Source organism: Oncorhynchus keta, chromosome 6 (genome assembly GCF_023373465.1).
Source record: "Oncorhynchus keta strain PuntledgeMale-10-30-2019 chromosome 6, Oket_V2, whole genome shotgun sequence".
Classification (NCBI taxonomy): domain Eukaryota; kingdom Metazoa; phylum Chordata; class Actinopteri; order Salmoniformes; family Salmonidae; genus Oncorhynchus; species Oncorhynchus keta.
The window spans coordinates 6458454-6470711 of NC_068426.1; the positions used below are offsets into that span (position 1 = coordinate 6458454).

At 48.4% G+C, this 12258-nt stretch overlaps 1 protein-coding gene across 1 annotated transcript in view; it reads left to right on the forward strand.

Moving 5' to 3' along the window:
- dclk1a (doublecortin-like kinase 1a) overlaps positions 1–12258 on the forward strand; it is a 258899-nt gene that overhangs the window by 205241 nt on the left and 41400 nt on the right. The window contains 3 exon segments of the mRNA XM_052521745.1: positions 1354–1423; positions 1934–2098; positions 3782–4008. Of these exon segments, the coding sequence (XP_052377705.1) occupies positions 1354–1423; positions 1934–2098; positions 3782–4008 (462 nt within the window).

The window sequence follows — 12258 nt, forward strand, 5'->3', positions numbered from 1 at the left end:
GTGCACTCTTCTTCCTTACGTCCATCATAGTACGTCCCATGCATCCCAATTTGTCATTCAGTTTAAATACTGCAAAAGAGATGGAGAGAGCAGAGGAGGAGGAGGAGGAGAGAGGAGGGTAGACAGAGAAATGGAGAGAGCAGAGGAGGGTAGACAGAGAGCTGGAGAGAGCAGAGGAGGGTAGACAGAGAGATGGAGAGAGCAGAGGAGGAGGAGAGAGGAGGGTAGACAGAGAGATGGAGAGAGCAGAGGAGGAGGAGAGAGGAGGGTAGACAGAGAAATGGAGAGAGCAGAGGAGGAGGAGGAGAGAGGAGGGGAGACAGAGAGATGGAGAAAGCAGAGGAGGAGGAGAGAGGAGGGTAGACAGAGAAATGGAGAGAGCAGAGGAGGAGGAGAGAGGAGGGTAGACAGAGAGATGGAGAGAGCAGAGGAGGAGAAGGAGGAGAGAGGAGGGTAGACAGAGAGATGGAGAGAGCAGAGGAGGAGAGAGGAGGGTAGACAGAGAGCTGGAGAGAGCAGAGGAGGAGAGAGGAGGGTAGACAGAGAGATGGAGAGAGCAGAGGAGGAGAGAGGAGGGTAGACAGTGAGATGGAGAGAGCAGAGGAGGGGAGAGAGGAGGGTAGACAGAGAGATGCAGAGGAGGAGGAGAGAGGAGGGTAGACAGTGAGATGGAGAGAGCAGAGGAGGGGGAGAGAGGAGGGTAGACAGAGAGATGGACAGAGCAGAGCAGGAGTGAAAATTATTGAAGAGATGTGAAACTAATTTACATCCCCAACCAGGCTCCCTCCATTCTCTCCCCCCTTCTCTCCCTCATTTTCCCCCTCTTCTCTCCTGACTTCCTAGTGCTGCCATGGCAACTACTGGGAGTGTTGGCTGGTTCTATAATGAGTATTTGTCTTTAGACAGACAGACAAACAGACACTACCGTGGCTCCTGACAGACCAGACAGACAGACAGACAGACAGACAGACAGACAGACAGACAGACAGACAGAATCATGGCAACAGACAGACAGACAGATAGACCAACAGACAGACCGACAGACAGACACTGTCGTGGCTACAGACAGACTAGCAGACAGACAGACACGATCATGGCAACAGACAGACCAGCAGACAAACAGACACTATCGTAGCTACAGAGATTAGCAGATCACACAGAGAGGAGAGCAGAGAAGCAGTAGGATAGATGAGATGATTCTCCTTCACTCCATTTCAGGATAAATTCTATATCAGCAATGATGGTGCTGAAGATGTGTGGATTAAATTGTTCTCTCTCTCTCTCTCTCTCTCTCTCTCTCTCTCTCTCTCTCTCTCTCTCTCTCTCTCTCTCTCTCTCTCTCTCTCTCTCCAGGAGTCTCAGGGTTCATCTATCTCTCTGGCCTCTACCAAAGTCTGTAGCTCCATAGAAGAAGGGGATGGAGGTGAAGAAGGAAGGATCTCTCTCTCTTTTTCTCTCCCTCTCCCATCTTCTTTTCTTTTTTGTTCTCCTTGACCCCATTGTCTAACTTCCCCCCTCCATCACCCTCTCTCTCTTTTTATCTTTGAAATTACTGCTTCCTATTATAACACCTCTCTCTCTCTCTCTCTCTCTCTCTCTCTCTCTCTCTCTGTCTCTCTCTCTCTCTCTCTCTCTCTCTCTCTCTCTCTCTCTCTCTCTCTCTCTCTCTCTCTCTCTCTGTCTCTCTCCTCTCTCTCTCTCTCTCTCTCTCTCTCTCTCTCTCTCTGTCTCTCTCTCTCTCTCTCTCTCTCTCTCTCTCTCTCTCTCTCTCTCTCTCTCTCTCTCTCTCTCTCTCTCTCTCTCTCTCTCTCTCTCTCTCTCTGTCTCTCTCTCTCTCTCTCTCTCTCTCTCTCTCTCTCTCTCTCTCTCTCTCTCTCTCTCTCTCTCTCTCTCTCTCTCTCTCTCTTTCTCTCCCCCTCTCTCCCTCATCCAGCTGAGTCTATAACAGAGGATGATATCCCTGCGGTGCCTGCCTCCATATCGGAGCGCTACAGAGTGGGACGTATGTTGGGAGACGGTAACTTTGCGGTGGTCCGGGAATGTGTGGAACACTCCACAGGCAGAGAATACGCCCTGAAAATCATTAACAAGGGCCGATGCCGGGGAAGGTGAGGAGGGAAGGGGGGTTAACAGGGGATAAGGTGAGGGGGGAGGGGGGTTAACAGGGGATAAGGTGAGGGGGAGGGAAGGGGGGTTAACAGGGGATAAGGTGAGGGGGAAGGGAAGGGGGGTTAACAGGGGATAAGGTGAGGGGGGGAGGGAAGGGGGGTTAACAGGGATAAGGTGAGGGGGAAGGGAAGGGGGGTTAACAGGGATAAGGTGAGGGGGAGGGAAGGGGGTTAACAGGGGATAAGGTGAGGGGGAGGGAAGGGGGTTAACAGGGGATAAGGTGAGGGGGGGGGGGTTAACAGGGGGCAAGGTGAGAGGGGAGGGGTTAACAGGGGGCAAGGTGAGGGGGAACGGGTTAACAGGGGGCAAGGTGAGGGGGAAGAGGGGAGGTTAACAGGGGATAAGGTGAGGGGGAGGGTAACAGGTGGCAAGGTGAGGGGGAACGGGTTAACAGGGGGCAAGGTGAGGGGGAGGGTTAACAGGGGGCAAGGTGAGGGGGAGGGATTAACAGGGGGCAAGGTGAGGGGGAGGGGTTAACAGGGGGCAAGGTGAGGGGGAAGGGGTTAACAGGGGGCAAGGTGAGGGGGAACGGGTTAACAGGGGGCAAGGAGAAGGGGGAAGGGGTTAACAGGGGGCAAGGTGAGGGGGAACGGGTTAACAAGGGGCAAGGTGAGGGGGAGGGTAACAGGGGGCAAGGTGAGGGGGAACGGGTTAACAGGGGGCAAGGTGAGGGGGGGAGGGTAACAGGGGGCAAGGTGAGGGGGGAACGGGTTAACAGGGGGCAAGGTGAGGGGGAGGGTAACAGGGGGCAAGGTGAGGGGGAACGGGTTAACAGGGGGCAAGGTGAGGGGGAAGGGGAACAGGGGGCAAGGTGAGGGGGAACGGGTTAACAGGGGATAAGGTGAGGGGGGAGGGTAACAGGGGGCAAGGTGAGGGGGAACGGGTTAACAGGGGGCAAGGTGAGGGGGAAGGGTTAACAGGGGGCAAGGTGAGGGGGAACGGGTTAACAGGGGATAAGGTGAGGGGGAGGGTAACAGGGGGCAAGGTGAGGGGGGAACGGGTTAACAGGGGGCAAGGTGAGGGGGAACGGGTTAACAGGGGATAAGGTGAGGGGGAGGGTAACAGGGGGCAAGGTGAGGGGGAACGGGTTAACAGGGGGCAAGGTGAGGGGAACGGTTTAACAGGGGGCAAGGTGAGGGGGTAACGGGTTAACAGGGGGCAAGGTGAGGGGGACGGGTTAACAGGGGGCAAGGTGAGGGGGAACGGGTTAACAGGGGGCAAGGTGAGGGGGGAAGAGGGGAGGTTAACAGGGGATAAGGTGAGGGGGAGGGTAACAGGGGGCAAGGTAAGGGGGGAACGGGTTAACAGGGGGCAAGGTGAGGGGGAATGGGTTAACAGGGGGCAAGGTGAGAGGGAACGGGTTAACAGGGGGCAAGGTGAGGGGGGAAGAGTTTAACATGGGGCAAGGTGAGGCGGGGGCAGGGAAGTGAAGGTGTGGTCAGGGTGATGTGAGGGGGGGGGCAGGGAAGTGAGGGTGTGGCCAGGGTGATGTGAAGGGGGGGACTGATGGTGTGGTCAGGGTGACGTGAGGGGGTGGCAGGGAAGTGAGGGTGTGGTCAGGGTGACGTGAGGGGGTGGCAGGGAAGTGAGGGTGTGGTCAGGGTGATGTGAGGGGGTGGACTCCTCCTCCTCCTCCTGCTCCTCCTCCTGCTCATCCTCCTCTCTCCTCTCTCCACCTCCTTCCCTCTTCCTCCTCCTCCTCCTCCTCCCCACCATCAGGAGCATATGATCCAGAACGAGGTAGCCATCCTGAGGAGGGTGAAACACCCCAACATTGTCCTGCTGATCGAGGAGATGGACACCTACAGTGAGCTCTACCTGGTTATGGAGCTGGTGAAGGTAGGCAATGGGGGGGTGGAGGGGTGGAGGATGTTGAATTTCAGATGCCATTCAAGGAACCCAAGTACAATAAAACACAAAGAATTAAAGAACAAAGCGAAACACATTTACTGGTGTATTTCCACTAGTGCAGGGACGGCTCTAGTCTTTTTGGGGCCCTAAGCAATATTTGGTTGGGGGGCCCCACCACCAAGCAGTCTATAGAAATAATTGTGGTCACCCTCTTAATGGCAGAGAGAAAAATGTAGGTTTTAATAAAGTCAATTCTACACATCCTGCCATATGACAGAGAGGAATTGTTGCCGTTTTAAATCATGTTTTTGGCAGTTGTACACTTTTTTAGAGGAAAAAAGAAACGCACACCTATTTAGGTCCTGGCTAGCGGAGTAGAATACTAGAACATAAAGAAACGCACACCTATTTAGGTCCTGGCTAGCGGAGTAGAATACTAGAACATAAAGAAACGCACACCTATTTAGGTCCTGGCTAGCGGAGTAGAATACTAGAACATAAAGAAACGCACACCTATTTAGGTCCTGGCTAGCGGAGTAGAATACTAGAACATAAAGGAATGCACACCTATTTAGGTCCTGGCTAGCGGAGTAGAATACTAGAACATAAAGAAACGCACACCTATTTAGGTCCTGGCTAGCGGAGTAGAATACTAGAACATAAAGAAACGCACACCTATTTAGGCGAGGTCCTGGCTAGCGGAGTAGAATACTAGAACATAAAGGAATGCACACCTATTTAGGCGAGGTCCTGGCTAGCGGAGTAGAATACTAGAACATAAAGAAACGCACACCTATTTAGGTCCTGGCTAGCGGAGTAGAATACTAGAACATAAAGAAACGCACACCTATTTAGGTCCTGGCTAGCGGAGTAGAATACTAGAACATAAAGAAACGCACACCTATTTAGGTCCTGGCTAGCGGAGTAGAATACTAGAACATAAAGAAACGCACACCTATTTAGGTCCTGGCTAGCGGAGTAGAATACTAGAACATAAAGAAACGCACACCTATTTAGGCGAGGTCCTGGCTAGCGGAGTAGAATACTAGAACATAAAGGAATGCACACCTATTTAGGCGAGGTCCTGGCTAGCGGAGTAGAATACTAGAACATAAAGGAACGCACACCTATTTAGGCGAGGTCCTGGCTAGCGGAGTAGAATACTAGAACATAAAGGAACGCACACCTATTTAGGCGAGGTCCTGGCTAGCGGAGTAGAATACTAGAACATAAAGAAACGCACACCTATTTAGGTCCTGGCTAGCGGAGTAGAATACTAGAACATAAAGAAACGCACACCTATTTAGGTCCTGGCTAGCGGAGTAGAATACTCAAACATAAAGAAACGCACACCTATTTAGGTCCTGGCTAGCGGAGTAGAATACTAGAACATAAAGAAACGCACACCTATTTAGGTCCTGGCTAGCGGAGTAGAATACTAGAACATAAAGAAACGCACACCTATTTAGGTCCTGGCTAGCGGAGTAGAATACTAGAACATAAAGAAACGCACACCTATTTAGGTCCTGGCTAGCGGAGTAGAATACTAGAACATAAAGAAACGCACACCTATTTAGGTCCTGGCTAGCGGAGTAGAATACTAGAACATAAAGAAACGCACACCTATTTAGGTCCTGGCTAGCGGAGTAGAATACTAGAACATAAAGAAACGCACACCTATTTAGGTCCTGGCTAGCGGAGTAGAATACTACAACACATTTCCTGCAATTCTACTCATTTTGCCACGGGGCGGAGAGACATTTTTCCTTTTTTAAAGCAAATTTCCTACAATTTTACACATTTTACCATGACTCATGTCATGTTAGTTTGTTACCTGAATGAGAATGAATAACACTATCAATGGGGGCCTCCTGGATGTCAAGGTCCCCTGGACAAGAGAAACATTGCGACATTGTGACATTTTGACATTGTGACATTTCGACATTGCCACATTGTGACATTGTGACATTGTAACATTTCGACATTGCGACATTGCGACATTGTGACATTGTAACATTGTGACATTGCGACATTGTGACATTGTGACATTGTAACATTTCGACATTGCGACATTGTGACATTGTGACATTGTGACATTGCGACATTGTGACATTTTGACATTGTGACATTTCAACATTGCGACATTGCGACATTTCGACAATGTGACATTGCGACATTGCGACATTGCGACAATGCGACATTGCGTATGCCGACATTGCGACATTGCGACATTGTGACATTGCGACATTGCGACATGCCGACATTGCGACATTGCGACATTGCGACATTGCGACATTTCGACATTGTGACATTGTGACATTGCGACATTGTGACATTGCGACATTGCGACATTGCGACATTTCGACATTGTGACATTGCGACATTGCGACATTGCGACATTGTGACATTGTGACATTGCGACATTGTGACATTGTGACATTGCGACATTGCGACATTGCGACATTTCGACATTGTGACATTGCGACATTGCGACATTGTGACATTGCGACATTGCGACATTGCGACATTGCGACATTGTGACATTGCGACATTGCGACATTGCGACATTGCGACATTGCGACATGCTGACATTGCGACATTGTGACATTTCGACATTGCGACATTGTGACATTGCGACATTGCGACATTGTGACATTGTGACATTGCGACATTGTGACATTTCGACATTGTGACATTGCAACATTGCGACATTGTGACATTGTGACATTGCGACATTGTGACATTGTGACATTGTGACATTGTGACATTTCGACATTGTGACATTGCGACATTGCGACATTGTGACATTGTGACATTGCGACATTGTGACATTGTGACATTGTGACATTGCGACATTGCGACATTGCGACATTGTGACATTGTGACATTGTGACATTGCGACATTGTGACATTGCGACATTGCGACATTGCGACATTTCGACATTGCGACATTGCGACATTGTGACATTGCGACATTGCGACATTGCGACATTGCGCCTTGTGTATTCCACTGTTCTAACTCTCAGCGATACGTTGAGAACCCGACTGAGATCCTGACCAGTGATGCATCTCGTTCATAATGTGTGTTTCCTTCAGAAAGTCTTCACACCCCTGAATGTTGTGTCACTGGTCTACACACAATACCCCACCTTAATGTCAAAGTGGAATTATGTTTTTAGACATTTTTACAAATGAATAAAAAATGAAATGCCGAAATGTCTCCAGTCAATAATTATTCAGCCCCTTTGTCATGGCCTAAATAAGTTCAGGAGTAAATATTTGCTTAACAGGTCCCGCAATAAGTTGCATGCATTCACTCTGTGTGCGATAATAGTGTTTAACATGATGTTTGAATGACTACCTCATCTCTGTACCTCACATCATCTCTGTACCTCACATCATCTGTAGAGCCCCACAGTCGAGCAGCAAACACAGATCCAATCATAAAGAACCAGGGAGGTTTTCCAAACGTCTCACAAAGAAGGACACCTAATGGTAGATGGAGTAAAACAATTTTTTTAAAGTAGACATTAAATATCCCTTTGAACACGGTGAAGTTATTAATTACACTTTGGATGTTGTATTAATACTCCCAGTCACTACAAAGACACATGTGTCCTTCCTAACTCATTTGTCGGAGAGGAGAGAGGGCAATGGGAACTGTAAAACAGTTACAGAGTTTAATGGCTGTGATAGAAGAAAACTCAGGATGGATCGTCATTGTAGTTTCTCTACAATATTAACCTAAATGACAGAGTGAAATGAAGGAAGCTACCTAATTATAATATTCCAAAACATGCCTTTAATACAAGGTATTAAAGGCATTAAAGCAAAATTGAAATTGTGGCAAAGATATTAACTTTGCCCTGAATACGAAGTACCACAGTACATCACTGAGTACCACTCTTTATATTTTCAACCATGGTGGTGGCTGCATCGTGTTATGGGTCTGCTTGTAATCGTTAAGGACTGGGAAGTTTTGTAGGATAAATAGAAACGTAGTGGAGATAAGCACAGGTCAAATCCTAGAGGAAAACCTGGTTCAGTTTGCTTTCCACCAGACACTGGGAGATGAATTCACCTTTCAGCAGGACACTAACTTAAAACACAAGGCCAAATATACACTGGAGTTGCTTGACAAGAAGACAGTGAATTTTCCTGAGTGGCCTAGTTTTGACTTAAATCAATTAGAAAATCTATGGCGAGACTTGAAAATGGCTGTCTAGCAATGATCAACAACCAACTTGACAGAGCTTGAAGAATAACCTGTCCCCTTCATTACACACAACTGTCCCCTTCATTACGTTCACCTGCCCCCTTCATTACAAACAACTGTCCCCTTCGTTACGTTCACCTGCCCCCTTCATTACAAACAACTGTCCCCTTCGTTACGTTCACCTGTCCCCTTCATTACACACACCTGTCCCCTTCGTTACGTTCACCTGTCCCCTTCATTACACACACCTGTCCCCTTCATTACACACACCTGTCCCCTTCATTACACACACCTGTCCCCTTCGTTACATGCACCTGTCCCCTACACACACCTGTCCCCTCACCTGCCCTGTCCCCTTCATTACACACACCTGTCCCCTTCGTTACATGCACCTGTCCCCTTCATTACACACACCTGTCCCCTTCATTACACACACCTGTCCCCTTCATTACAAACACCTGTCCCCTTCGTTACCTGTCCCCTTCATTACACACACCTGTCCCCTTCATTACAAACAACTGTCCCCTTTGTTACCTGTCCCCTTCATTACACACACCTGTCCCCTTCATTACACACACCTGTGCCCTTCAAACACACACCTGTCCCCTTCATTACACACACCTGTCCCCTTCATTACATTACACACCTGTGCCCTTCATTACACACACCTGTCCCCTTCATTACACACACCTGTCCCCTTCATTACATTACACACACCTGTCCCTTCATTACACACCTGTCCCCTTCGTTACCACCTGTCCCCTTCATTACACACACCTGTCCCCTTCATTACACACACCTGTCCCCTTCACACACACCTGTCCCCTTCATTACACACACCTGTCCCCTTCATTACACACACCTGCCCCCTTCATTACAAACACCTGTCCCCTTCATTACACACCTGTCCCCTTCATTACACACACCTGTCCCCTTCATTACACACACCTGTCCCCTTCATTACACACACCTGTCCCCTTCATTACACACACCTGCCCCCTTCATTACAAACACCTGTCCCCTTCGCGCACCTGTCCCCTTCATTACAAACACCTGTCCCCTTCGTTACGTTCACTGTCCCCTTATTACACACACCTGTCCCCTTCCCCTTCATTACAAACACCTGTCCCCTTCGTTACGTTCACCTGTCCCCTTCATTACACACACCTGTCCCCTTCATTACAAACACCTGTCCCCTTCATTACACACACCTGTCCCCTTCATTACACACACCTGTCCCCTTCATTACAAACACCTGTCCCCTTCTGTCCCCTTCATTACAACCTGTGCCCTTCGTTACACCTGTCCCCTTCATTACATTCACCTGTCCCCTTCATTACACACCTGTCCCCTTCATTACACACACCTGTCCCCTTCTTCATTACAAACACCTGTCCCCTTCGTTACATGTCCCCTTCATTACACACCTGTGCCCCTACACACACCTTGCTGTCCCCTTCGTTACATGTCCCCTTCATTACACACACCTGTCCCCCTTCACACACCTGTTTCACACACACCTGTCCCCTTCCCCTTCGTTACACACACCTGTCCCCTTCATTACACACACCTGTCCCCTTCGTTACATGCACCTGTCCCCTTCGTTCACCTGTCCCCTTCACAATTACACACACTGTCCCCTTCGTTACATGCACCTGTCCCCTTCGTTACACACACCTGTCCCCTTCGTTACACACCTGTCCCCTTCGTAATGCTCACCTGTTCCCTTCGTTACATGCACCTGTCCCCTTCGTTACATGCACCTCTCCCCTTCGTTACAAACACCTGTCCCCTTCGTTACATGCACCTGTCCCCTTCGTTACGCACACCTGTCCCCTTCATTACACACACCCTGTCCCCTTCGTTACACACCTGTCCCCTTCATTACACACCCTGTCCCCTTCGTTACACACACCTGTCCCCTTCGTTATTACATGCACCTGTCCCCTTCGTTACATGCACCTGTCCCCTTCGTTACATGCACCTGTCCCCTTCGTTACATGCACCTGTCCCCTTCGTTACATGCACCTGTCCCCTTCGTTACATGCACCTCTCCCCTTCCCCATGCACCTGTCCCCTTCGTTACATGCACCTGTCCCCTTCGTTACATGCACCTGTCCCCTTCGTTACATGCACCTGTCCCCTTCGTTACGCACACCTGTCCCCTTCGTTACACGCACCTGCGCCTCATTTGACCCACCTGAAATCCACCACTATTTGATTGCCTCCCCTTTATCTGTCTGTTCCTCTGTTTGTTCCCTGTGTCAGCATTGATGTTGTTACTTTGTCCCCTGTCCAGACGCTGTTCCTGTCCTGTTTTATGTCCGTTATTCATTCAATGTTCTCCCTGTACCTGCTTCCTGTCTCCGGTGTCAATCCTCACAACACAGGGACAAAGAGAGAGAGTGAGAGATAGAGAGAGAGAGGAAGGCAAACAGAGAGAGAGATACAGAGTGACAGAGAAGTGAGTGATTGAGGAAGGCAGCACAGTTTACAAGAGGAGACTTGACAGTTTTCTCATTTTAATGACTGTGTGTCTCTAAGCCTGTGAGTCTCAGTGTGTGTGTCAGTCTGTGTGAAACCAGGCCCTATTTAAAGCTTCTGCTTCGCGTGTGCATGCATTATAGTCAACACTAGTTTGCAAGACTATAGTATGTATTGGTTGAAGCACAATATTAAACTCAATTCTCCCTACCATCATGTCTAAGCCAATATGACGCCAGTGTCGATGAAAACTGCCAATCAACTTGATTGGAGGTACACAACCCATTCCTAGCCTCTCGCCATGCTCTGTCCGGCCATTACCGAGAACAACTATACCGGATTGTTTTTACGAGGCTGTTAGCATTGGGGTCGTCAATCAATGTTTTCCCCAAACCCAACTCAAATTCTAGACGTCAGATTAAAACAAGGCTACAGAATCCATCAGGTGACCATTAGATCCATTTGGACTGAATACATTTGTAGGTGCAACAGTTTAAAAAATTTTTTTTTTCACAATTTACCACATTCCAGCCCATTAGAGAACCAACAAAGTGCTACATTTTCGAGCATTTCTGACAACGCTAACATCTTTTCAGTTCTTTTCAAGTTCTAAAACCGGGGCTCAAGAGTTTCAGCTAGCTAGTAGAAGGCTAGCAGCTGTAGCTAGCTAGTTAAGGTAAGTATATTTTGCTACGAAATATTTTTCATACGACTGAAGTCATCTGTATAAACGTCTGACCTCGACACTTGCATTTAATCAGAGAACAAACATATTAGCTAGCGAATGTCCTTTGCTACTATTATGGCCAGTAAGATACACCAAACATTGGGAACATTGGGAAACTGCCACGCTGCTGATTTATAATCTAGCACACACCAGAACAGACAATAGAAAATCCAGAGCAAATTCTATCCCTTACCTTATTCATTAAGCACTTATAGTTGACCGGGGCAGCTCTAGCAGGGTCGAAATTTGACAAACTGTCTTGTTAAAAAGGTGGCATTCTATGACAGTGCCACGTTGAAAGTCACTGAGCTCTTCAGTAAGGCCACAAAATATTTTTGTATCTCAGTCTTCCCGCTCTTTCATTCAAGCTCTTCAGTAAGGTCATTCTACTGCCAATGTAAATCAAGAGAGATTGCATGCCTGTGTGCCCCTGATTTTACACACCTGTCAGCAATGGATATGGCTGAAATAGCTGAATACACCAATTTGAAGGGGTGTCAACATACTTTTGTACATATAGTGTATCTATAAAAGGGTTTTCGTAGCCTAACAGTTAGTGTTACCGCCCTGGGATTGGAAGGGTTCATAGCCTAACAGTTAGTGTTACCGCCCTGGGATTGGAAGGGTTCATAGCCTAACAGTTAGTGTTACCGCCCTGGGATTGGAAGGGTTCATAGCCTAACAGTTAGTGTTACCGCCCTGGGATTGGAAGGGTTCATAGCCTAACAGTTAGTGTTACCGCCCTGGGATTGGAAGGGTTCATAGCTAACAGTTAGTGTTACCGCCCTGGGATTGGAAGGGTTCATAGCCT